At 42.3% G+C, this 27384-nt stretch overlaps 2 protein-coding genes across 4 annotated transcripts; one reads left to right on the top strand and one right to left on the bottom strand.

Moving 5' to 3' along the window:
• Window positions 1-1937: 1937 nt before the first annotated feature.
• Window positions 1938-12007, bottom strand: LOC106613786 (cytokine receptor-like factor 1). 2 transcript variants are annotated; one of them, XM_014216401.3, is made up of 8 exons: window positions 11644-12006; window positions 10033-10311; window positions 8107-8236; window positions 7590-7759; window positions 5632-5789; window positions 5154-5322; window positions 3924-4109; window positions 1938-2908 (listed from the first exon to the last, which is right to left on the bottom strand). In XM_014216401.3, the coding sequence occupies exons 1-8, from the start codon at window positions 11699-11701 to the stop codon at window positions 2880-2882; spliced, it is 1179 nt and encodes a 392-aa protein (XP_014071876.1). In that variant the 5' UTR covers window positions 11702-12006; the 3' UTR covers window positions 1938-2879. The 2 variants fall into 2 exon arrangements, with proteins under 2 accessions (XP_014071876.1, XP_014071875.1); XM_014216400.3 differs by having other exon boundaries at window positions 1938-4109; window positions 11644-12007.
• A 2616-nt stretch (window positions 12008-14623) lies between these two features.
• Window positions 14624-24497, top strand: LOC106613787 (transmembrane protein 59). 2 transcript variants are annotated; one of them, XM_045687514.2, is made up of 8 exons: window positions 14624-14984; window positions 16521-16626; window positions 17131-17225; window positions 17449-17601; window positions 20684-20789; window positions 21018-21138; window positions 21242-21395; window positions 22639-23304. In XM_045687514.2, the coding sequence occupies exons 1-8, from the start codon at window positions 14820-14822 to the stop codon at window positions 22795-22797; spliced, it is 1059 nt and encodes a 352-aa protein (XP_045543470.1). In that variant the 5' UTR covers window positions 14624-14819; the 3' UTR covers window positions 22798-23304. The 2 variants fall into 2 exon arrangements, with proteins under 2 accessions (XP_045543470.1, XP_014071877.1); XM_014216402.3 differs by having other exon boundaries at window positions 14625-14984; window positions 21242-21359; window positions 22639-24497.
• Window positions 24498-27384: the final 2887 nt, after the last annotated feature.

Genomic DNA, 27384 nt, shown 5'->3' with positions numbered 1-27384 from the left:
AGAGCAGAGAATGATGCACTTCCAGGCCATGTTTAGAGGTGAATATAAGACTCCCTCTAGTGGAACTTGAGGTATTTTCAGAAACCATTCTGTCAAATAGATGGCCAGCGGAGGCAAAATGGTTATTAAAAGCACCAACAATGTCATTTATGTGCCTGTTATGGGAGCAGAGGCATGTCATGACCTGCTGGGGCAAAGACTTGACCACATTCCAGAATTTAGCTGGATTTCCACCCCTCTCACATACACAATTCAAGAAGTACGTTGACTTTGCTTTTCTAACCAGAGTAAGACATCTATTTCTCAAAGAGAGAGAGAGAGCACACACCCTCCCACACATACAACCCCAGGTCATACAGGAAATTCTGCTCATTGCAAGTGTTCAATTGGGTTGCGATCTGGTGACAGACACACACACACACACACATACATACTTTAAACCCCCTATTCGCCTTTGAGACCTCTTTCAAAGTCAGATATTTTCTTCTAGCCATGGTAGCCAAAATACTGGGCAACTGGCATTTTAATACATGACCCTAAGCATGTTGGGATGTTAATTGCTTTATTAACTCAGTAACCACACCTGTGTGGAAGCACCTGCTTTCAATATACTTTGAATTCCTAATGGTTTCCTTTATTATGGCAGTTACCTGTAGTTTACATGTTGTCAACAATCCTTTGATTCTAAGCCAACCACACCTGTTTTTGTCCACGGTTGCGCACACATCGCTTTTGTTGCTGAACAACCCACCCTTCCATAATGCATGACCTCCAAGGTTCATCATAAGACTCCTTCCAGTCAGCCACAAGGGGTCAGGTTTGTCCTCTGAGAATGTAACAAATATCCTGTATTTTCTGCTTCATTGTTCAGGGATTGAACATGACCAGGTAAATTAGAGATGCATAGGGTCAGACATTATTCTTGTTATCAATCGAAAGAAGGTATCATGCAACAAATGTCTCAAATAGTAGAGAAACTTCTTAAGGATCTGACATCGTAATGCACAATTGTAATGTGAAGGACAGAATCGCAGGCAGTAAACAGGAGAATTTAACAAGATTTAAATAATGGCTTTAATTTCCATTCTATCAATTTTGCCAATGTCAAATGTCTGGCATCGGCTTCCCTTCTGGGCAAGGCTCGGGCTGGTATTAACATTTGATTGCTCCAGCTCAACGTTTGATAAATGGTTTGCACATGTCTGATGTGTCTTGTCCACAGACGGCCAAGCTGCAGCTGGCAAAGCAGAAGGCTCAGGATCACCCAGAAGATGAGGGCTGTCAGGAGAAGATCCAGGAGATCAAGCAAGAGTAAGAGCAGATTTTACCCCTCCTTTCAGGGCTTTATCTCCCTATTGACCCACCCATTCCCTCAATGTGCTGACTCTAAAACGGAGTGTTGTAGCTGCTGAAGCGGCTCAGTGTCTCGTTAAGCTGCTCCATTGTCATGTCTGATCACTGATGTCCTTTTTCATTAGGCCTACCTGCTGTTTGCATGCAGACTACGCAACAGGAATGCACTCAATCCTCTTATACCTCTGTCTCCCCTCCTGCAGCATCATAAAAAATAAAGAGGCCCTGAGTGAGATCCTGCAGGACTTTAAATACGACTCGGAGGAGTCGGAGTGATGGGGACTCCCTGGAGGCTGCTGCCCAGACAGGGATTGATGGACTCCTCTGCTACAACTTTCCTCTTTGTATTCATTTGCCTAAGTTATTGATCCCTCCCTCGCGCCACCTGACTGCTGCAGTTTCTTGCGTCCCAGGGTTATTCCGTACCCTGTGTGTCTCTGCGTGTGTATGTCTGTGTGGCCTTAGCAAAAAAGCCTTTTTTCTCTTGTCCCGTCTTGTAAATATTTTTAAGGATACAAATATTGCCTTGCCTTATATTACTTCAATAATCTGACAATTGCTTTGTTAATAAAAAACATTCCAAGGCAAGTGTCATTCCTTTATTGTTTTATAGACAAAAACTGCCAAACTATTTGACATATTCATAATTATTATTGATAATTGACATAACTTAATGAGAGAAATATTACTTAGGATCTCTTAAATATGCAGATAAAAAAATATAAAAATGTCTTAATCCGCACAGTCACACAGACACAGTATATACAGTTAAACATTATGTCACTTAATTTCAATAAGAGGAATCCAGAGTGGTGCAAACCCTCAGGACAAGAGAACACTTCCATATTACCAACAAACTGCAGAATGGGCTTTGGTCATGGTGACCCACAAACCTGACTTCAATCCAAAAATATATCAAGTTCAATTGCTATTACTGCAACAAAGCCAATCTACAAAATGGTGTGTTAGCGTTTGCTAGCATACCAACCATGTTTTTGCCAGTAAAGGGCCCATACAATTAAATTGCATTGACACATAGCTTAGACAACTGTGTGGCTATTAAAGTGGTTAGAATGGAAATACATTATGAAAGTACATTCATCTTCTAGAATTCTGACAAATGTTCTGTGATTGAGTTTCCTGAACAGGAGCTGAATTAGTGAAGTTCTTTGTATTGTATATGACATTCCAGGAGGATTGCGTAATGCCCTTGTCTCTCTGGTAAAAGCCTGTGAAGCTGGCCACTACGTGTCTGATCTGATGGTAGTCAGTAAGATGATTTATGGCCATCTGAGTCAAACATGTACTAATGCTACATTAAGAAACTTGTCCATGCTTCCACTCAGTGATCAGAGAAAGGCTCTCCTCTTTGCCACTCCCCGGAGATGTGTGTGTAAGAGAGAGTGTGTCTGGAGAGGAGTGGATCGAGCAGTTCTTCGAGATAGGTATTGGTATCTGAGCAAAGAGCGATTCCACTCTATTTGAATCCTGGGCTGCAGACAGTAGTGTAACGCTGGCGTCTCGCATCAGTTCTTTTTCTGTTCCATATGGATTCCTACAAAAAAAAGTTGGTGTGTGTGACCAAATGCTGGAATATCCAGAGTGTTGGATGACTTTCACCCACAGGCCTCAAAGTGGCCTTCAAAGACAGTTTCTCAGTTGCTGTTGTGAATGTTGTTTAAATACTTCAATGATATTTAGCATGTGTTAGGATTTATCGCCTTGTAGAATCTGAAAGGGAAAACATATGCTTAATATTGGGATAATTAAAAAGACAAAGGACGGAAATTCATCTCATTATCATACTGACACCAATTGCGTATTGGTAACAGCCAGTTAAACTGCTCGTTTTTCTCTGAGGTTAATCAATATAAGCCTGTCAGAGCAGTTAAACACAGACATTATTCAGGGACACCACACAAATCAGGTAAGATAAGACTCGGGCAGTTCCCTTGTCCTCAGTAGCATAACAACCAGCGATTGGGTTCAGGGGGCGAACAGAGGATGTGGCTTAGCGGTGAGCCCAGTCCTCCTGGCTGCCATTTGGGCTCAGTTATGTTGTGAAACAAGCTCCTCACGTCACAGAGAGACAAAACACAAAAGGAACACATTATAGTGGTTGTTAATTATATTTACATGCTCATTTCCCTTTGTTGTGGCAATCGACTGAAGATCATAAGTATATGCCATTAAAATATGTAATAAAATGAGATTTCATGACTTGGAGAACTGAGCGGATATCAACTTTATGCTGTACTCTGGGCCAATAAAGTGGAAACCGCACACATACCTGAACATAAAACATCAGACTGAGACTTCAGAAAGTCTAACCAGTTCTAGGGGAATGGTTCTGTGTGCTTCCAAAACGCTGACCACATCGCAAAACACAAAAGTACAATTCAGGACAAAGGGGGTCAGAGAATAGGGGGTGTATGCAGAGTTCAACACATTGACAACAGAGGGTGTTGTTGTGATAAGGAGCTACAGTAGCCTAGTAGTACATAATCATGGTGCATAACTGTGAAGCGTATGCTGAGCTGGAACAGAAATAAAGGGGATATTATTCTTACCTACATGGTTGCGCGTTTTATGCGATTTCTGCAGCCACACCCGCCACTGGTCGTAGAGTTTGATTGACATGCCGCTGCAGCCGCATGCGTGTTTGCGGACCCAGCCAAAGAACTGCTTGAGCTCCCGTCGCAGGGTGGAGTTCTGCTCGCCCGACTTGGGGTCACATGACCCACTCTGCAGCGGCTCTGCCCAGGGAGAAGGAAGGCAGCAGTGTGGTCAAGGATAAGGTTAGATAGAGAGCATAGCTCCTGCATGCTGTCCACGCACTACCTGCAGTCGCTGGACCATTATGTGTTTTTGTTTGACCATGGGGAAAAAGAGCTATTGCGTAAACACCTTAATTCAGGTTTAATGGAATTGAACCCACTGTCTCTTCCTACAACTAAACCAGCTGGGACCAGATTTGTCAGTGGCTCACACAGGGCTAGGACCTCAGCATGACCTCTGGGCTCTGGCTATTGTGAAAGGTCATTCTGCTGCGTATTGAGAATAGTCAATTTGATTACAATATATTTGATATGACTACAATATGACTATTGTAGTCATATCAAATATATTGTAATCAAATTGACTATTCACAAAATGGATCTGGTGCACTTCCAGTGTAGAGGGCAACATTATTATAAAGCCTGCCACAACCAATACTCCATGGCAAACAACAGAGCCTGATAACAACTTCCTCCCCATTGGAAGTAAATACCACATAACCTATGTAACCCATTATCTGCTGTTGTATTCCCCAAATCTGGTTCCACTCTGTGTTAATGCCCTGTGTGCAACTGACAGACTGCATTTCAACTTGATCAATTTTTCAGGGCTAACGAAAGTGAAAAAGAAGTCTATCTATCAGATGTCCCCCTCAGCTCTTTGCAATTTCAGCTCGAGTTCTTTTAATCCTCGGATGAAAGATCTCTATCGTGTCATTTGATGTTTGGCTTTCTGGGGTCACATACGGTTTGGATCTCATTTTCCCAGGATGTTGAAGCTTAATCTGGGATGAGGTTATTGTTTCTTTGGTTTATTTGGCAATGAAAGGTTGATTATTAGTGGGTAGTTTTTATGTCCCATGGCTTATGAGCTATAATAACACTGTTTGATCTAAAAATACACTTTGGGAAGTATTAAAGATTACGACATATCTCCCACAGTAATATCTCCAATGTGCACAATTGAAGATCATTTTATTAATATCCCCTTCCCCTTCAAGAGCTATGTAAATCTGTACTCACCACTGTGAGGCGTGGAGGCAGCTGTAGGGTGGCTCCAGTCACTCCAGATCCCAGCCTTCCTGGAGCCGTAGATCCCCACTGGGTTACACCTCACCTGGACAAAGTACACTGTCCCTTCCCTTAGCCCTGCTAGCCGGCACGATGTCTGGTTACCTACATCGTCCACCAACTGAGCGCAATATTAAAGAAAACATATAAAAACACGCTCACAGTGAGGCTATTAACCACCACGCACACATGTTAAGTAGTATAAATCAGATCTTCACACATGGCACTTGTATCTTTCAGTGGAAACGGAACTCAAACAAGCATGCACAAGATTGGCTTGACAGCCAAAATATAGCTCTGTAGTCCCTCGAGAGTACCTGACACTCATGCATCTCAAATATTTACACAGATAAAAGATGCCATCGGGTCTCTGAATCATAGAGACAGAGAGAGAAATGTGTCTGAATGTTGAAATAAAGTACTACTCTACCTTCCATTCAGTGCTGTCTTCCAGTCGGTAGCGTATCTGGTATTTGGCCTGGAAGAGGAAGTCTTTGAGTGCTGGGGGGCTGCCCCAACGCACTGTCAGCTGGTCCTCAAGCTCTCCCACACGACTCACATGGACGTTGTCTGGAGGGTCTGTGGTCACTGAAACAACGGGGTCGCAGACACAGGTTAGTCACAAAGCTGTGTAGTTATGTGCCAAGACTACGGAACACAAAACTCAGTACAAAATTCAGTACATAGACTATATCACACTCTCAGCACTGCTTCATAAGCACTAAAATACTGTATACAATCTTCGTTGTTTAAGGTTTTGCAGTACATTATGTTCTGTATTTCTGACCGAACAAGTAGAGGACTGATCAGCATCCTTTGGATGACCCCAACAGAGTGTACCTGAAAGCACTCTCCCCTCTGAGAAACCTCCTGGTAAATATTGTACCACACTGTAAAGACACTACAGCTATTTCTAGACACCACAGCCACCATGCTTGAATAAAACATGGTGATGAATGTTTAATGGCAGGGCTGGGCTGTACTGTTGTCCAGCACCATCGCTGTCTCCCTCATGTACTCTGACAGAACACTTTGCTTCGCTCCTTAAATTCACTTTATTTCACAGTCTATCCACTACATTTGTTTGTTTCTCTCTCCCTCCCTTTCAATCTCACTGTCTCGTTCTTTTTCTTTCGCTCCTTCTACTCCTCGCTCTCCTTCCCTCTCTCCTGCTCTTTTTCTCTTCTTCTCTCTCGCCTTCTCTTTCTCCCCCTCTCCCAGTCCTTTTAATGAGTGTAGTTATGGAAGCAGGGTAATGAGGTCAGTGTCTGTTTCTGCCTTCTCTCCCCAGTCTGATGATTTATGCACACAGTACTTTTGTCCCTCGCTCCAGCATTAAAAAAACATGTTTTCCCTCCGCAATAAGGCTCTCAAAGAAGTAAATGACTTTGATGCCGCTGATAGAGGGAAAGAGGGGGATGAGAGAGGAGAGAGAGAGGGAGAAAGAGAGAGAGAATCATGTAAAAATGTCAGCAGCCTATTTGTGATTTTCTATAAATCTATAGCTCCCTTCGTTTTAGGTTTGCCTTGTTTGTTTACTGATGCGCTTTATTGGTTTGATCAAGTTCACCCCCGGGGGAGCAGAAAATCATGGAAGATTCCACAGAAAAATCCCACAGCTTATTGTTTCCATTGTGGAGAGGGTGAAGAAACAAGAGGTTAGTGATGCATCATGTTATATCTGTCTTCTGACCAACCTACCTGTGGTCTCTAGATGTGTCAGGTACAGTAAGGATGTGGCAGACCAACACAAAAGTCAATTGCTTACAGTTTTCTTTCTACTTACAGGGACACGCCTTAATCCTAAAGCTAGACAATACTGCAACATATGGCTAATGATCATCTTTTTAGCATAAACTAGTGTGGTAAGCTGGCTTACTGCAACATTGTAATACAACACCAAAATGTACAAGGCCAAGCTAAATGTTGTTGGAATTAACAAGTGATATTTCGTTTTGCGTCCTCAACCTTATCTATCCATCATCATTTGTGTATCACTTTTTTTTCCAAACGTCTGGTGTTTAGTGTACTTTTATGACAGGTCAGTTTATCTTTTATAATCACAGCCAGAATCGATGATGTTGTTATAGAGATGGACTGAGAACACATAAAATTCCTTTCTCACATGAAAGTGTGTTAGCCATATGCAGGCGATCTGGCGGTGAGTTAGAGAGTGAAGTGAGGCGAGGAGGAGAGGAGAGAAAAAGGAAAGGATGGACTCATGAAGGACTCATGTAACAAGGGGGAGCGGAAGCATTTATCACGCCCTCTTGTCACTATTGTGACGGGACACTTTCATGCCCTGCCCACTCTGGCACTCTGGTGAGGGCGTGGTGTGGCGGGCTGGGGAGCAGGAGGGAGACTGGGCCAAAGGCTCACTCCACTTACCCACATCCAGAATATCCAGGGTGATGACATCAGAGGTGGCAGTCCCCAGCTGATTGGACGCCTCCACCCAGATCTCGTAGGGAGTAAAGAGGGCCAAGTCCCGGGGGATGTAACATGTGTAGCGTTGCCCCGTGCTGTAGTCCTCACATTCTCTCTCTCGCCCGTACCACCTGCACAGAACACACAGCAACGTGAAGACAATCATATCTGTACTAAAATGGTCAATGTAATGTACTGCCAACAACTAGTGAAGCGTAACATTTCCAGTTTGTGCTGAACCATGAAATGTTAACAGTGCTAGTGGCATTACGAGTCAAATGAAAGTCCATTACACATCTATCTGCAGTACAAAAGGCACAACTGCAGTCTTAGAAATGCCTCATCAGAATGACATAGGCTTCTAGTGAGTGAAATAAAGTCATTGTGTTCCAGGTGATGCATCTATCATTGTTTCTAAGCAGAAATGATGGTGGGTTGGGTGATCACCTGGGAGATGCTGGAGATCTGTGGCTCTCACCTCAATTTGTACTTGAGGGTGTATTTGGTTTTGATGAAGGTTTCGCCCCGACCACCGGGGGTCCACTTGCAGCTCAGGTCCTTTGTGTTTCGGGACCAGCAGGTTAGGTTGACCGGCTTCTCCGGGGGCACTGCATATTAACAGTGAAAATACATGGTTCTCTCAGTAACTAATCACAGTGGTTGTGAATCATACAGAGCATGCATTGTCACTCATAATCCCTAGCATGAATTAAACAAAGTGGTTTTGAACCACAACAAATACATCACTATAATAGTTCCTATCACAACGGGTATAAACGGTCACTCAATTCCATAATCATACACTGGCACAGGTGTGTCAAACTAATTTTGTCCTGGGGGGCACATTCGGTGTTCAACGAGGTTCGGAGGGCTGCACTGAAAATTGGTTATATTTCCTTGCAGTCAAAATTAGCAAAATATTTTCCTCTCTCCATGGTTTTGAACAATTTCGAAGCTCCCTGACTGTCTAGCTTTCATTTCGGCTTTTATTAGTGGGCTGGACACAGTCAAGAAACTGTATGAATGTAGGTCCGTTCACATTTCTAAACAGTTTCGATCTGGGTTTAGTCATTTTAAAGTTTCCCCCAACCCCCAAAAATATTTATAATAAATAAAAAGAAGAATTGTATATATATATATATATATATTGTTTATTGTGGCCCGGACCCGGCCAGTGGAGCGTAAGTTTGACACCCATGCACTGGCACATTATTTAACCTCAGACGACAGGCTAGAGGATTCAGCTGCCTGTCTCATTTCCTCTCAATGATAGACTATCAAACACAGATGTGGAGAGAGAGAAGCAAAGTAGTGGCGCTGATTACAACCTACTGAGCAGCTAAACTGAGGCTTTGGGGTATGATTCAAAGACAGCATTACATACTGTGCTGGGAGACACCACAGATTAGAGTGGGGTAATATAACAGGCTTTAAAAAGCAACTACCTTTAAAAAGCAATGAATCCAGTTGAAAATGGCCTACATCGATATGTCAGAAATAGTTATTCTAGTGTCAAAATTGACTGCAAAGTGTAAATAGGATTATTTCGTCTTGTCTAAAACGGAGTATGGAACATCTGTGTGTCACAATGGGTAAATTATGGTTGGGTTTTGACTTGACGATGTACATTTGCCCTCTAACATGGGGTGAACAGATACAGTAATTGCTCTCTATCCAATAGCATAGACATTGAGACAGACCTGCCCAGCATGCCAACTTTGTTTACATAAAACAACATGTCGCACATTTTTTACTTGAGAAATACTGCACCAAACACCTTAGTTAGATGTAAAATTGCGCAACTAAAACATCTTCGGCAAAAACGTCTAAATGAATTACAGATTTCTTATTTTAGTTATCTTAGATTAATTCTGGGGATTTTGAGGAAGTGAAATAATCTGCTTCTACAGTGTCTCATGGGGACAAACATCATTAACCGTACGTGGAATCAGTCAGAAAACACACCTCCGAGACTGAAATCTTGTTTTTCTAATGAGCAACAGAAAAACACATGCCAATCGGAGTGTTCAGTGGTTCTTTAAAATCATAGCAAACACACCATTTATCACCAAAAAGGGAAAAAAAACTATAATCTCTTTGTAAATGCAGAGCCCTGAGCTGCTTACTCAGACAATGTTGATGCAAACAAACAAATGCATTTGCCAATATCTCCTTGTTACCCCACAGCGCTGTCCTTTTGAGCACACCCCTTTTAATGCACCATGAAGCGTCATAATGCAGTTTATCAGAACATCACAGAATTGGTTCAGAATTGTCATTTTCACCCAAATTTAAGGAGGAACTAAATCTGGAGTGGGAATATAATTTTGTTGTTGATTAAATGTACTGACAACTTGTCCCCAGAAGAAGAGGTTGAGGCCTCCAGGGCCAATCTGACACTTACTGCCCACGTACAAACAGGAGCCAGCCAGGACATGTCCGTCTCTGCTGTGACACACCAGGTTGTCCCCAGACTGCTGCTGGGAGCCGTTGAGACGGTGGAGGGTGACACTGAGGCCGTTGGTGCTCAGCAGGCCGTAGGTGCTACTTGGGAGTCTCTTCCCGTTAAGGGTCCAGTACATAGTGTTGGCATGCAGCCCCCGCTCGGGGCTCACTGTGCACGTGGCCGTCAGGCTGGAGCCCATCCACAATGCTGGGTCTTGGGGGAAGATTACAGCCACCTCTGGGGGGGAGACACACAGACACACTTTACTTTATATGGGCTGCACTCCTAGATGTGATGATGGGCTTAACACGTACGGCAATAAACTTTGATTTGATTTGCTTGAAAAGGTTTGTTCTTGATCTCATGTCTGTTCAGAGTGAATAGATAATGAATCATAAGCAACCTTGCTATTTTTTGGAGCGCAAACACTCCAATTCGGAGAAGAGCTGGCGATATTTATGACCTGAGAGTAATGAAGTGGATTTATGGGTCCTGGGCTGAAACTGTTGGGAGATCACTTGGAGAGGTCAGACAAGGTTGTTGGTCAAATTCTTTAATGCTTTTCCATCCTCACTAATCCTTTACTCTTCTGACTCTTGTCTTATGATTAATGCTTCTTGAGAAATGCCCTGAGAAGCGATACTGTTTGAAATGTATGTTACCACTCGGTTCCTTTGGGGGAGATTCAAGGGTTAATGTAAGGTTTATTAAGTGTGCTCTTGGTGGGCGGTGGACAAGCTATCTAACATATGTGCCAATATGCTGCTCACTATGAGTCTGACTGGGCTAAAGAGGACTTGGTGTGAGACATTTTGTGCTGTATTCAGTGTGTGCACTGATATTTCCACAGCAACATTGCAAATTAGGAATTTCAAATGAACTTGAAATGTTGAACTTGAAAACCTTTGTGGCACATTTCTCTGTTATTTCGGTGCTATAAGTCCAATAATGCATTATAATGAAAAGCAATACTGTAGATATAAAATTATTCAGCATTCACGTTGTCTGTGGAAGATTGTCACAGAATAGCCTATTGATTTCAATATGTGAAATATCAATGGAAAATAGTTTACATTTAGTCATGCACAAAGATGTACAATGCCATAATCTCCTTACAATACGTTTTTGCAGACTTGTTGCATTAGACAGAGCCTAAGTAGTTATAACCAATGATTTACCATTTATCGGCAAATCCACAATGCCCTATATTCTGGACAGCAAAACATCTAGAAGTATGATATCTTCAAATATCACTCATGATCTGTTCATTCATTATTGTATAAATATATGTTCTTTACTTTATTACAGGTCAAACATTTGATAACTTGGCAAGTACACATGTGGACAGTCTGGACACCTGTGAGTCAGTGAGTCTTGTGTTTCGTGCCTTTGCACAATGTACATACAATGTACATTGTTAAGACTTGTACCATGTACATTAGATGTAACTTTTTTTGCTGACAAATGGGGTAGCGCCCCTCCCCTTCAAATCAGTCTACCCGGAACGGGCTTATGGTAAATTTGGTAGTCAGCTTCTCACAATATCACACTTCAGAGTTTTGTACTTACGTGTCGATGAGGAGAAGACACGTGGAACAAACAGCATGAGACACAACATGGAGATCATGTTTCAGATAGCCTTTTTCGTGTCCTTTCGCTCTCTTGTCCTTTCTTTCCCTCTTACGTGGGTTAAAACCACACTCCTAAGGGAGAAAACGAAGGAATTGAAACCCAGCTCTCCAACAACGTTGAATCAACAGTCTGATTCTAACGAAGGAACTACGTTTTACATCGAACGTCGGAGATCCGTATGTAAGTGCGGATACGCTGATAAACAGTGGTTGTATGAAAGTAACTTAAGGTTTGCCTTTAGTTTAGTGAGGGTTTGCATTGGTGCACGCCTCAACAGCTAAAACATTCAAGTTGATACTTTATAAGCCCCTCCCTTGTCTTCCCACACAGTCTCAAGTCATTATTGCTCTTTATTTTGTCATATCCATTCCCCCCCAAAAGAAAATAAAACAACATTTCAATAGCCCAATTTAAAGTATATGTTCTATTTTATTCTATTGTAGTACACCCCCATCGGTTTTATGTTTAGGTTTACTTCATTGTTAGGCTAGGCAGGTGCTTTGGTTCACTATAACACAGCATGGGGTTTATAGGGAAATGTGATTCAAGTTCTCTTAAGGCCCTATAACCAAAAGCAAAGCTAAATTCATACAGGTTACATGGCACATTCTTACACTGTACAGGATCCACTCTATCCAAAGCACTCATTAGAATAATAGACTAAATATGCTATTTTGATGTTTATAAAACCAAAGTTAAATGTGGTGCAAATGAGTTTTGTTCACTTTTCACATGACAAAGGGGTAATTAATTGTAAGGGGTTTAAACCCAGTAGGCTATAGTTAATAACTAGGCTATGCATTAATTAAAATGAATACAAGTTTTTACATATATATTATAGGCCTATAATATAATACTTGTTTAGGCTACAGAATAAAAGACTGTGGGTCAATAGGTGGCATGTCTCATAAGCTGCACTGTGCCATCAGGTGTGGTCTCTGTATTAGTCGTATTTGTATACTCAATTATTTACTATCTTGCATCTCATTAGACTCATTATTGCAATAATTCAAATTCCTATTTACAGATGCCTTGTGAATAAGGGAAGGCATCTTTACGCATAAATATAAGCATTATCTTACATACTGGTTAAATAATTGATAGAATATAATTTAGTGCAAATAATGTATCTTTTACCCCATGATATATATATATATATATATATATATATATATATATATATATATATATATATATATATATATATATATATATATATATATATTCAATCATACATTTTATGAATGCTTAGTTTGTAGGCCTACAGTGCATTCAGATAGTATTCAGAACTATAGACTTTTTCCCACATTTTGTTACGTTACAGCCTTATTCTAAAATTAATTAAATCGTTTTTTCCCCGTCATCAATCTACACACAATACCCCATAATTACAAAGCAAAAACAGATATTTATAAATGTTTGTAAATGTATAAAAATGTTTAAAAAAACTGAAATATCACATTTGTAAAAGTATTCAGACCCTTTACTCAGTATTTTGTTGAGGAACCTTTGGCAGCGATTACAGCCTTGAGTCTTCTTGGGTATGACGATACAAGCTTGGCACACCTGTTTTTGGGGAGTTTCTCCCATTCTTCTCTGCAGATCCTCTCAAGCTCTGTCAGGTTGGATGGGGAGAATCACTGCACAGCTATTTTCAGGTCTCTCCAGAGATGTTCGTTCAGGTTCAAGTCCTGGCTCTGGCTGGGCCACTCAAGGACATTCAGAGTCTTGTCCCAAAGCCACTCTTGGCTTTGTGCTTAGGGTCGTTGTCCTGTTGGAAGGTGAACCTTCGGTGAACCTTCGTCGAAGGTGAACCTTCGTCCCAGTCTGAGCGCACTGGAGCAGGTTTTCATCAAGGATCTCTCTGTACTTTGCTCGGGTCATCTTTCCCACGATCCTGACTAGTCTACCAGTCCCTGCCGCTTAAAAACATCCCCACAGCATGATGCTGCCACCACCATGCTTCACGGTAGGGATGGTGGCAGGTTTCCTCCAGATGTGACACTTGGCATTCAGGCCAAAGAGTTAAATCTTGGTTTCATCAGACCAGAGACTCTTGTTTCTCATAATCTGAGAGTTCTTTAGTTGCCTTTTGACAAACTCCAAGTAGGCTGTTATGTGCCTTTTACCAAGGAGTGGCTTCCGTCTGGCCACTCTACAATAAAGGCCAGATTGGTGGAGTGCTGCAGAGATGGTTGTCCTTCTGGAAGGTTTTCCATCTCCACAGAGGAACTCTGGAGCTCTGTCAGGGTGACCATCGGGTTCTTGGTCACCTCCCTGACCAAGGCCCTTCTCCCCCCATTGCTCAGATTGGCTGGGCAGCCAGCTCTAGGAAGAGTCTTGGTGGTTCCAAACTTCTTTCATTTAAGAATGGTGGAAGCCATTGTGTTCTTGGGGACCTTCAATGCTGCAGAAATGTTGTGGTACCCTTCCCTATATCTGTGCCTCGACACAATCCTGTCTCGGAGCTCTACGGACAACTCCTTTGACCTCATGGCTTGGATTTTGCTTTGACATGCACTGTCAACTGTGGGACCTGATGTAGACAGGTGTGCCTTTCCAAATCATGTCCAATCAATTGAATTTACCACAGGTGGACTCCAATCAAGTTTTAGAAACATCTCAAGGATGATCAATGGAAACAGGATGCACCTGATCTCAATTTTGAGTCTCATAGCAAAGGGTCTGAATACTTATGTAAATAAGGTATTTCTGTTTTAAATTTTTTCATAAATTAGCAAAAATTGCCATAAACCTGTTTTCGCTTTGCCATTATGTGGTATTGTGTGTAGATTGATGAGGAAAAAACATATTTAATCAATTTTAGAATAAGGCTGTAATGTATCAAAATGTAGAAAAGTGAAAGGGTCTGAATACTTTCCGAATGCACTGTATACACCTCAGAGAATTTGCACTGTGTGGAGTCCGCACAGAGAGGGGGCGCGCAGCAGCGTGTGAGCGATGATGTTTGGAGTGACGACACCACGAAACCATAGCACAAGATTACCGAAGCAGATAGCAATCGGGTTGGAGCAACATCCATTAGAGAAGCCCAGAGCCCACTAAAAGTGTCAGTGATCGTCCAGACTGTGGTGATCAAATCCGGCTTGGAAATGCTTCAGTTCGGCGGAAGGGTGTGCGTTGTCTCCGCTGTCGAATGGCTGCTTCTGGCGGGGCTGGCGGCTGCGTCTTCTGATCTATTTGACAACCAACTAGGCGACATCAGTTACTGCAAAAAGCAATGCCAGATCACCATCAAAAACAAAAGCCCAGCTAAAGTAAGTGATACTTGGAAACGATATAGACCTCATTGAGGAATAGCAGAATAGCATATATATTCGGCTACATATCAATGTGACGAAAAGTCTGTTTTCGTGCTTAAATCGCTGCTATAATAAGTTCTTACGTTTCGACGACTGTATCCGAAATTGAATACGGTATATCGATAACCGATAGACTTCCCTTTAGTCTTTAAGTGCTGGCAATCTGTTGTGTAAATGTAGCATGGCCAATGCGTAACGAAGGCCCACATTTTTACTAAATGGCATGTTTATCCTAAATCGTATCAACCGTAGGCTAGGCTACGCCACCTAACTTAATTTCTACACTATGTGGACATTATCATGCACGATTTGGCCGAAAATATCATTTCATGACGCATCTAATTGTTATTCTTTCCACAGCTCTGATCCTCCATTATAGTCATATAGCCTACTCCCCCTACTTCCTCTGGATTGATTTACACATTAATTACATAACTTATGTATGTTCATATAAAACCCAGTCGTAAAATTGTTGTGAGGGCACCAGACCAAGCATGGCATTCTCCAATAGAGCCTATTGCCATTTGCAATTATTTGTCGATGAACAGCAATATGCAGGATATGAAAATAATATCTAATTAATTACAATATCCATGTTTGAATAATCTTAAATAATGTACAATTTGAAAAATACTGTTAGCCTGTAAGATGGCTAATGGATGATTAGTGTCTATAGCCAATAACGGCAACTCCCTCGGTTAGGATATTATTTTCCCAACTACACACCATCGTTTCGGCTCAGTTCAGGTGTGGTTCAGACATCATGCAGGGGAGTGCGGAGCAGAGCAGCAAAATGGATCACAGTGAACTATGCGGAATCACCTGTTTTCAGAACGCTGCACCAGTTTATAGGCCCTAAAGTATGCCTTTGATGTGCGCGTATTATTTGAACAACACCTTAGTGACGAATAGTCAGTGCATGAACAATGTTCAGTTTATTTTATTCATGGGACTATAATTGGCACGTTGTAGTAAGCAAATAATGACCTATAAAATGGAACCGTGCATCCTGGGTCAGAAGAAAGTCCCGCTAGACCCACCACGAACAGGGAATAAAGCAGTAAATCGAAAGGATGACACGCGTGACACTGTAATACGCCTGTAAACCGTTGATGGTCGGACAGGGGGATCTCTTTGTCACTCACGTTCCTGTGTCAGTCGCTTGGGGGCGCTGTTTTGTTCTTGTGTAATAGAACCAAGCTTGGCGGAAACTGTGACCAAGTCATTGTTATTCTTCACTCATCACAACATTCCCTGGCACGACATTTGCAATATTTTCCATGTGTACCGCTAAGATCAATAATTCCTCACCTCATTTAAAATATTTAGTCTGTAACATTATCCAATTGAAATACCTCTGTGGTATAGGCATATCTAATTGCCTATCTAATTAATCACACACAAATCCAGGACAATATCTCATTCTCTTTGAGGATATCTGCTTTGTTTGAATAGTCATAATTAGCTCCTATGTTTTTCTCTCTCCTGAAGGACTCCATACTGAATGCCTGTCACCGTGGTTGTCGTCTCTACTCCATATGTCAGTTTGTGAATGGCAATGCTGGCTTCAACACCAGCAGGGAGGAGTGTCAAGGAGGTAAACAAAACAAAAAAATCCCAAGCTATGCTTCAAGGCCAGAAAGCACTTGATTCAACCTATTGGCCTATCATGTGCCTGTACCAGGGCCAACATGACATTAATGGAACCCTGTGTGTGTGTGTGTGTGTGTGTGTGTGTGTGTGTGTGTGTGTGTGTGTGTGTGTGTGTGTGTGTGTGTGTGTGTGTGTGTGTGTGTGTGTGTGTGTGTGTGTGTGTGTGTGTGGCTCAATTGAAGCTGTTCACTCAGTTGGTGACTTGTTTATTGAAAATCAATCCTGTGATCTGCTGTCCTCTCTCGTCCTGGCAGTAGATGCTCAAATGTTCTGATATTGATGACTGTAGGGAGGGGTGAAATTGGGACGCAATGACTAACACATGCTGTGTATTTTCTCTTGAATTTCTTTGTATTTTTCTATCTCTCTCTTCTCTCTCTCCCCCTCCCTTCTCTTTCTTGCCCCTCTCCCCCTCTCTCTTCTACCCCCCCCCCTTTTCTCTCTGTAGCATGCCAGGAAGCATACAGCAAACTGCTGGAGCAGGAGGCCTGCAGCACCGGCTGTGCCAGCCAGCCCTCCGAACCTGAGATCAAGAGGAGGAAGGTTAGCATGGTCATTCAGTAGCCATTCAGTAGGACACACACACACACACACACACACACACACACACACACACACACACACACACACACACACACACACACACACACACACACACACACACACACACACACAGTCTTGTACAGCAACACACACACCATTACGTTTTTGCCAGAGGAAATAATGGCACCTAAACTCAGACAGTTCAACCTGTTGTTCCCTGCAGCTGAAGGCCATGGCCCACCGTCCCAAGCCCCCCTCTGTCATGGACACCGTGTCGAGCTGGTTTAACGACATCGTCAGCTCTGCTCAGAGCTTCATCTCCTCTACCTGGACCTTCTACCTGCAGGCCGACGACGGCAAGGTGGTTGTCTTCCAGGTGAGACACTGTCAGGACTCAAGTTACACAGTGACTATTGTGGGTACAGCTGTAATTCAAACCTTAGGGGCAACAGAGGTGAACTCAACTCAAACATAAGGATGAAAAGGACGTGGGATCAGTACTGTATATGATTTACTTGATAAGTGACGGCTAAGTCAAGACAGGCTGGCTGAATCTATAGAAGGACAACCGAGATCTGTAAATCCAGTAATAAAAAGACACGTGGTGAGACAACATGAAATTATGAAAACAACAGTCTTCATGCGATTTCTTTCTTTAGCCTTAGGGGTGATGGATGGATGCTTGTGTTTTATGGACGTGACATGCTAGCAGAGGCGAGAGCAGGCTCCACAGGCTCTGAGCTGGCTAGCAGGCCTGTGTTTAGTGGGCAACTGGCTGGCTGCCACCCTCTTGACAAATTGACTGGGGGCAAAGAAACAACAGAAAAGCACTAAGGCTGAGGGACAGCTGAAAGAGAAGACAAGCCACCGCTGCAATACAAATCACAAGTGCAGACATTCAGAATGAGTGGGTTCTGCAGAGCAGAGGGCTGGGTAGGATGACAAGCTGTATGGACTCACTAGGAGGACCATGGTGACTTGTAGCCTTAGGCGTGATACAAAACAAACAGGAAATGGTCGGGAGACCCACTGTGCTAGCAGTTTGTCTACATTATGTAGCAGTTTTATTAAGTTCTCAAAAAGGGCCATTCAAAGGCAACACGGTGCACTACTGGAGTTGAAGTGAATCGGATAAAAATACATGTATTAACAAGTTCATCTGAGTTTTCAGCAATTAGTGAGAGAGCCAACTTGTGGAATAAATGGCGCTTGGTCTTCATGCAGTGTTCAGTATGACAGGTTTATTTGGGCCAAGTGATTTCTATTTGAATCAGTTCACAGTGGAACTACTTGCGCTCTCCTTCAGTTAATCAGTCGTTTGTACAAATAAGACTTTTAATTCACTAAGGAGCCAATAGATGTAGGTGTATTTTGCTATGTGATGTGCAGAGGTGATTCCCAAAACGACTTTCAAAAGAACTGAGACTCTATTTCCAAGAGCTATTGAGGTTTTAGCTCACAGGTCTAATGTGGTCTTGAGTCACACAAACGTCTGAAGATTGATACCAGGTCCATTACATTTAGAGGGCTAACGTATGGCACATAAACCATCTGGGTTCTATATCAATGTGGGTTACCCACAACATTTTCCAAAAGTTTGTGTGTTTGGATGCAACTGTGATCAAAGCAGCTTCTCTGATTGCTCCAGGCAAGCCACCTGTGTCTGAGTGAGGCGGTTTGAGTCCCAGTCCCACAAGCGGCAGATTCTCCCTTCCTCAGCTCCCTTTAGCTGTATCTCAGACAATGGGCTGAGCTCCAGCTCGGGGAACATCCATCCCTCTCCTACCCACATTTGACATGGGTTAAGTGGCAGCCTCCTTCTTAATCACACTTATTCATGCCATCCTAGCCTCCCAGTGATTCAGGAGTGCTCCTCTAAGGTAATCAGCGAGAATCAAGCTGTTTCCTCCGGGCTTAGAGGGAGTAAACACAGTCGACAGGGCCCTCTCATCACTGATTGGGGGGATAACGCTTGTTTGGAAAAGGGGTCTTGTTTCAATTCCTTCCGCGTCCAACATTCACATGATGCAGGGTCCCCTTGAAGAAAATAGGGACATACATAGATACTACTTCTATGACCCCCCCTAAGAAGAAAGTGAGCCCAAATAACCCAAAAATACCAAATAAGGGAAGGGAGGTTGTTACTTTGGAAAAGGATCCCTCCTTCCTGTTGGTCTTTGTGCCTCTATAGCCAGAGCACCTTTGGCATTCTGGGACAATAATGCATGACAGATGTACATCAGAAGGCCTACTCTTACTGATGGCAAGATTTCCAGTCTGCAGCCAATAACTACTAACATACTCAAATGTTCACTCTTCTCTTCCCATTGCCTTTCCCCCCAATATTACACCTGGATCCAATGCGCTCCGTAAAATCGTTGCTATCGCATAAACTGGTTGTGAAATGACTTTGAAAATAACAATAGTTTGTCTGAATATCTATGACCTTTTGTTAGACCAAGCCTTATTCTCTTCCACATAGGTCATCTCAGTTAAATGACTATATCTGACCAATTTATTTCCTTTTCTCTTTGTTTATCTCACATTCATTGACCCATAGACTATTCAAATGCCGATTGATACGTTTTATTTTCAGTTGTCATAACTACACATGCATACATGGACCTGTGTGTCAAGATTATTCTTTTTTCTTAAAAAAAATGACTCCCTCTGTCTTCATGTCTTGTTGTTGGGAAAGGTTCAGTTGAGGGTAACCAAAATCCTATTTTAATGAGTTCTCCAGGGGGAGCCAGAAACACAGTCTCCATAATGAAAGGCACAATGATGCCTCTGCTGACAGAGCTGGGTCAATGTGTGTGTGTGTGTGTGTGTGTGTGCGCGCGCGCGCGTGCATATGTACGTGCGAGTGTGCTTGTGTGTGTGTTTGCGCGCCTACTTGAATGTGTGTGTGTGTAGACATAGGGATTAACCCTGTCTTCACTCTAAGTGATTCAGGTTCGCTCACATACTGTAGTACACAATTGCTGTTTTTAAAGGCCTCTTTTCAGAGACACTTTCTTCAGTCAAGTGGCCTTTTCACTCCCCTCAGAGAGAATGAATTGGGGGGCTCTTGAGCAGCCAACCAGGACAGACTCAGCAATGGGCAAGCAGGGGGTCCTTTAATGAAGTTAGAGAGAAAGAAATGCTGATTTAAAACTCCACCTGTGTGCCAAAACAATCCATACAATCTGCTCTATACAATCTACAATGCAATGTTCTCCTATAATCAGTGAGTCCTCTCTTTGTTTGAGTACATGTGGCAGTATCCTCTACATCTAAGTCTGCAGTTGTGTGTATTTCTCCCTGTCGTGTTTAGCTGTTCATTGAGTATTCTTAGTCCAGACTTCATTATGGTCTAACCTCAATGTGTAAAACAGACATTTTTCTGCCACTTTTTCAGTGAATTACTGTGTGTAGTTACTAGTGCCTGAATTGACTTTGTTTGTTGTTCCTACCAGAGCCAACCAGAGATTGAGTACACCCTGCCGGAGCTGCAGGCTCCCCGCTCCAATGTGGCAGACAAGCCCTGGCCACAGGTCCAGTCCCACACACAGAGACCCCATGGTGAGACACCAACCGTCTGCAGTGTTGTGGCATACAGCTCTGTCACACATCGAGACCCATAATGTACAAATCATAATAAGACCTGTAGGATATATAGTATAGAGTGCATTAAAGGAGATTTACATTGAATTGAATATGCTTTATTGATCTCTAGAGGGATGAAATTAGGTTACATTTGGTACACTTCCTCACAAAGTCTGTTGCTCATAAGTGTTCACCTCTGTGCAGGTGTGAAAGGACATGGGGAGAAGGGAGCAGCCAAGGCGGGAGGCAAGGGGAAGCACCCAGCAGTCCAGCAACATACAGAGGACCCCACCGCTGAGCATGACTTCCTGGGTTGCATGTCAAGGTGAGGAAATATTGAACAAGAACAGTCATCTGCCCAAATCAACCCATTTCGTTCCCTCTGATTTAGAGGTCTTCTGAGTTGTAGGACCTCCCCTTTCTCTCAGGCGCTCTGGACTGCCTCGTTGGATCCTGGCTGCCTGTCTCTTCCTGTCCATCATGGTGATGTTGTGGCTGAGCTGTGCCAGCCTGGTCACTGCACCTGAACAGCGCATCAAAACAGAGGTAAACACATCACCTGAACAGCGCATCAAAACAGAGGTAAACACATCACCTGAACAGCACATCAAAACAGAGGTAAACACATCACCTGAACAGCACATCAAAACAGAGGTAAACACATCACCTGAACAGCACATCAAAACAGAGGTAAACACATCACCTGAACAGCACATCAAAACAGAGGTAAACACATCACCTGAACAGCACATCAAAACAGAGGTAAACACATCACCAGAACAGCACATCAAAACAGAGGTAAACACATCACCAGAACAGCACATCAAAACAGAGGTAAACACATCACCTGAACAGCACATCAAAACAGAGGTAAACACATCACCTGAACAGCACATCAAAACAGAGGTAAACACATCACCTGAACAGCACATCAAAACAGAGGTAAACACATCACCAGAACAGCACATCAAAACAGAGGTAAACATTGCACCAGAACAGCACATCAAAACAGAGGTAAACACATCACCTGAACAGCACATCAAAACAGAGGTAAACACATCACCAGAACAGCACATCAAAACAGAGGTAAACATTGCACCAGAACAGCACATCAAAACAGAGGTAAACACATCACCAGAACAGCACATCAAAACAGAGGTAAACACATCACCTGAACAGCACATCAAAACAGAGGTAAACATTGCACCAGAACAGCACATCAAAACAGAGGTAAACACATCACCTGAACAGCACATCAAAACAGAGGTAAACATTGCACCAGAACAGCACATCAAAACAGAGGTAAACACATCACCAGAACAGCACATCAAAACAGAGGTAAACACAGCACCAGAACAGCATCACGAAAAACCTGAATTATATTGGCAAACTCTGTCTTTTAGATTAAAAACAGCTAACCATCTATGTAACTTCATTTCCCCTGTGTTAGATTAATTGTTAACTCACTGAAGTGTTACCTGAAAGCTGGAATCTGCATTTGGGGAAACAGAGCCACCGAACATTTGTTATTGTTTTTGTTTTGTTTATGAAATGGAGGAGAGTAGCATCCAGCATCGTGATGAAGAAATTGCAATTTATACTCTGCTCTTCTATCACACGTGCAAAGGTGTGCATGATGTCCTAGGGAAACAAACATTTTTCATTGTTTTAAGGAATTTCTTTGTTATTGTAATATCGCAAATGGATGTGGCAGTTTCACCAATACTGATTCCAGCTTTAACATGTGTTTGCCTGAGATTAATTACTCCTAGAGACAATGGGAACATTTCTATCGATTTGAATGAATAACTGATTCCTTTCCCAGCTGAGCATCAACGGAGACAATGAGTTTCTGGATGACGTCCAGAAGGTCAACCCCTACCATCTGACCCCTGTGATTGCTGTAGCCATCGACCAACCAGAGGAGAGCGAGGAAGCGGGACCACTGCCAGTCAAGGTTGACCTCAACAAGACTTCTCTTTAGGGGACCAAAGGGATCGGCTCTCTGGTTTCTAGGGTAACCATTTCGTAAAAACCTCCCTCAGTAAAAGAGGGGAACAGAAACACACCAACACACACACCAGATTTTCTATACACACACGGCACCATCCCTTCACAACAGGTTTGTCCCGTCTGAATTCTAGTTTCTATAACAAGTCCGACCATCAGATCTTAGCCTGTTGTGCTTATCTCTGCATACAATACCGATTTCCTAGATCCCTAGTGTCCGTTGATAAATCTCACTAAGAGTGTGGAGATCTAGTTGTCACCACCTTCTTGTACCTATCATTTTGTATTTGACAATGCAGATGCTTAAGGCTTATTTCATGGTCATTGTAACTATTAAATGTAACTACTTAGATCTGCCTGTGAGGAAGTCAAGGAGAACATGTGCTCTGAAAGCTTTCCAGGCTTTTGATGTCAAGGGATAAAAAAGAAAGGACACACACAGGGATTCAAATTGAAGATGAATAAAAATTATCTTACATCCTCTTGGAATTCATTTGTGACTTGCAGATAGAGAAAAGGTATGGAGATGTTTAAAATGCTTTGAAAGCTATATTGTGAACGCTGCAGGAGACAATGGCTACCAGGTTTCACCTTTGATGATAATCACTGATATCAACAGTGTGAAGAAAATTCTCACCTAAAAGAAGCAAATACACTCCATAAATTATAGATCTCTGTAGATCTTACAGAGAATTCTCAGATCAGATGAAACACCCCAATTAATTGAATTCTGACATTTGGCAAATAAAGGAATTGTGCTCAAATTATGTTGACTGACACCCTCAGCTAACAGTGTGTGTGTGTGTGTGTTTGTGTGAGTGAGAGTGCGCACGGCGTGTGCATGTGTGTGTGAACAAAATAAAAACAGTACTTGGTGCTGAATTAAACTGGAATTGAACCGCCCACTCCGAATGAGAATTATTGTATGTATTTATTCATGCCTTTGTGTATTTATTCAGAACCAATAACATAAGGTACATGTTTACTAGTGTCAGTGAAGTCCCATGTAAATAATCATCTATCCAAATTTATCCTATTGCTACAACTGTAATACAACCTTGTACCCTCTTTTCCAGAGACGTGCAGGAAGACGAATATTACTGTATTATTACTATATCTCCTTAAGGGTTAGTCCTATTAGCTCTTAAATGTCCCATGCGCTTTCTAATAGTAGACTGTTTTGTATGCTATACAGGCACATAATGATAGGGAAGACCAATGGGATGCTCGATGCAAGGCTTTTAGAATAGACCTTTGTTATGGAGTAGCACCGTCAATGAGATTTCAGTTCTCTCCTCAGTGATTTTGATGTCCAGTAAAGTATATTTTCCTTTTGCCTAGTCACTGTGCATGCTAGTACGCTACACCACATTCAATGAAACCACCCACCTCAGTATGGCAGGAAACTAATGTACACTTGTGAATTTTGTGTTTCTATTTAAATGTCGAATAGAATGTTAGGATATTAATCTCATGGTTTAAGTTAAGGAAAGAAACAAGATGGATATATCTAAAAGCCATTCGATATCAGTCCTGGTTCAAGTGAAGGTTACAGCGTCATGTAGAATGTGATAAGAGTTTCGAACTGTAATGGTTCCTTTTTATCTGTTTGTTTTCAGTGAAATAATACATAACTACAACATGATGAATAAAGTGTGTTCATGGTAAATATAATGGAGATGACTGTGGGTTTTATGTCAGTACACATACATGTATCGAATCTACAGTATGCATTATCAATTATGGAATGACTTGTAGTCCCATTAAGCCATTCTTATACCATGTTAATTTAAGACATATATTTCCACTTTCTTCCATACATTCAAATTGTTCATGGAGGATATAAAATATCAACAACATAATCACATAGCACTACGTCATACTAGCTGGTACAGTATCTTCTGTTTGTCAAATGTTCTATTTTGGTTGTAAAAACGTCCCACATTTTTCATGTACATGATCTCCCCAGACTCTCATTGTTTCTGTGTGCTGTTTCAGAGTCTCTGTGCTCCCAAGTGAGAAACATTTCAGTTGCAGGGAAGTGAGGGAACCCCACCAAATGCTTCTGGAACTCATTAGAAACCCAGCTGTCCAGACAAAAGGCACACACACAAAGCCTTGGGTGGCTGAAATGTTGTTTTTTCCCCTCTCACTCTGCTGTGTGGCAACTTATTTTGTTTTCTGTAGCTTGTACACAGGGCTACTAATTCAGAATGAACTCCTAATGATGGAGGTGGATCACATACACTGAGGATTGAATGCATGGAAAATCTCATCGCGATTGTCATTTTTATCCACACGGTGGCGCCTAAAGCTCCTCACTGATTTCATTGTGTCTGTTTTTAGCTGTTTGTCTTGCCTTGTGACTCCCGAATCAGAAGAGAGGTTATATTATACAAGGGCAACAGGTAGCCTAGTGGTTAGAGCGTTGGGGCAGTAACTGAAAGGTCGTTGGTTTGCATACCCAAGCCAACAAGGTGAACAATCTGTCTATGTGCCCTTGATCAAGGCACTTAACCCACATTTTCTCCAGGGGTGTTGTACTACTATGGCTGACCCTGTAAAAACAACATATTTCACTGCACCTACTGTATCTGGTGTATGTGACAATACAATGTATTAATATATATTTTATAGTTCTTTGACTTGTGATATCTGAGAGGTTATGATTCTGCTGTGAGAATTTGAAACCTGTATTTTACTGTGGCCAGGGCCCTATTTGTGGATTTGATTGAAACTTACTGAAAGCTGATGCTGTGCAAATTTTCACATTACAAATGCACTCGATCTCATCTTCTACTGTGAGTATTTTACTCTTCCACAAATTGTTATACTCATTTGTTGTAGAATGCAAGCAACACCTAAACTACAGTACCCTATCTGTACTCCTGGCCACTGGCCACGTTTCGATTACCTTTTATCTTTGCTGTGACAGAATCATATCTTTCAATTTACGGTGTGAATTTGGCCCTTCTCTGTTCTGTCTTCACAAGATGGTGTATGTTGGCTTAGAAACAGAGACAAACAGAGAAATATGTCAAACTTATCATGTTGCTGTGTCCATCTCAGTGTGTCCATGTGTCAATAATTTAATAAACCATTATTTTTTTAACTGACAAAATATTTTATTTTACTCGGCAAGTCAGTTAAGAACAAATTCTTATTTTCAATGACAGCCTAGGAACAGTGGGTTAACTGCCTTGTTCAGGGGCAGAACAACAGATTTGCACCTAGCCAGCTCACGGATTTGATCTTGCAACCTTTCGGTTACTAGTCCAGCACTCTAACCAGGCTACCCTGCTGTTCATTGAGCATATAGGAAATGCGCTGGTGGAAACATTAACAGATCCTTTAAGATTTTTATACCACTTAAACCAGGAGTAGGATTTTATCCTCTTCTATAGCAGTAAAAACGTTACAAATAAATGTATTTGAATTGAACTACATTTTAATCTTACGCTAATGGCTCTGAGTGAAGATTTCATATCAATGATAATGATCCTCTAAGAGAGCCAATGTTGATGAATCTCTACAGCTATTCCAATATCGTCTTCGTGTTTCTCCTCTGACTTCCTCCACTTCATAGATATTAATGTCTTCCTATTTGCATGATGTCCGTTTGCTCACCCTCAGTCCATCTGCATAATCGGCAGCCAGGCTGTGTGAATATTAGACAGTGAGAAAACAATGTGTTGTGGTGCATATTTAAACATGTCCCCCAGCCTCGTCATGGCCCATAATGAGGGGAAGACATTCTCCCTCATAACTTGAGAAGAAGCCTATTCGCGGTGGAGGGATGAGTCACTCTGGAGGCTGTCTGGGCTCTTGACGCAGCCAGTGCGGTGTGCAAACAATGCCACCCGACTCCCATTCAGCGGCACACCGGGGCTGAGAGCTGCCTCAATGTGCTGATTGTCTCCCATATGTTCAGGGGCTCTACAGACTAAACCCTGCATCCCATTGTACCGCCACTCCAATAACGTGAACCATCCGCGCTATATCTGGAATGAATGAGGCGGGCTGCAGCTGGGCTCCCATTGATAACAATGTCAGATGACTAGGCCTGGTGAAGGGGAGGACACAGAGATCACAGGCGCTGATGCCTCATGCCAGAAAACGCTCTTTGGTGGGCGCACAGGGTATCTGATCTGGCTAAAAATATCCAGGTTTCTGCGTGGGCATTGATGAAGAGAAACAACACAAGAAAGAAGTTGGGTGTTCTTTTAATTTGTGAAATAGACTTTAATGAAAATACATTTTGCTGGCTTCCCTGTGTCTGTTGACATAGAGAGGTAATCTGTGATTTTTATGGGTTTCTGCCTTACAATCGTTTGAAACTGTGAAATGTGATCTCACGGAAATAATACCCTCTACAGTTGTACCTAATTCAACATCCATGAGCAGCCGGTTGTTTATGTCTGCCTGTCTGTCTAATAGGGGGTGAAAAGCTGTTTGGGTTGTACAAATCCATGTTGGTTCAATTAACATGGAGCACTGCCTTGTTAGTCTTCACTAACAGCTGTGTGTCTGACGACAGTGCCTACAAGCCTGGCACGCCAGG

The sequence above is a fragment of the Salmo salar genome, chromosome 10 (genome assembly GCF_965601325.2).
Source record: "Salmo salar chromosome 10, fSalSal1, whole genome shotgun sequence".
In the NCBI taxonomy this organism is placed as follows: domain Eukaryota; kingdom Metazoa; phylum Chordata; class Actinopteri; order Salmoniformes; family Salmonidae; genus Salmo; species Salmo salar.
The sequence above is the reverse complement of the archived record's forward strand: the minus strand, read 5'-3'. Positions and strand labels throughout refer to the sequence as shown.

What these genes read in the sequence shown, in the direction of transcription:
- LOC106613786 (XM_014216400.3), bottom strand. Translation starts at nt 11,701, where the DNA reads ATGATCTCCATGTTGTGTCTCATGCTGTTTGTTCCACGTGTCTTCTCC. An exon ending in TGTCTTCTCCTCATCGACAC is followed by an intron (nt 10,312 to 11,643) that starts GTAAGTACAAAA and finishes TCTCCCCCCCAG; the next exon opens with AGGTGGCTGTAATCTTCCCC. An exon ending in AAGACAGCACTGAATGGAAG is followed by an intron (nt 5,323 to 5,631) that starts GTAGAGTAGTAC and finishes TATTGCGCTCAG; the next exon opens with TTGGTGGACGATGTAGGTAA.
- LOC106613787 (XM_045687514.2), top strand. Translation starts at nt 14,820, where the DNA reads ATGCTTCAGTTCGGCGGAAGGGTGTGCGTTGTCTCCGCTGTCGAATGG. An exon ending in CTGAGATCAAGAGGAGGAAG is followed by an intron (nt 17,226 to 17,448) that starts GTTAGCATGGTC and finishes TGTTCCCTGCAG; the next exon opens with CTGAAGGCCATGGCCCACCG. An exon ending in AACAGCGCATCAAAACAGAG is followed by an intron (nt 21,396 to 22,638) that starts GTAAACACATCA and finishes TTCCTTTCCCAG; the next exon opens with CTGAGCATCAACGGAGACAA.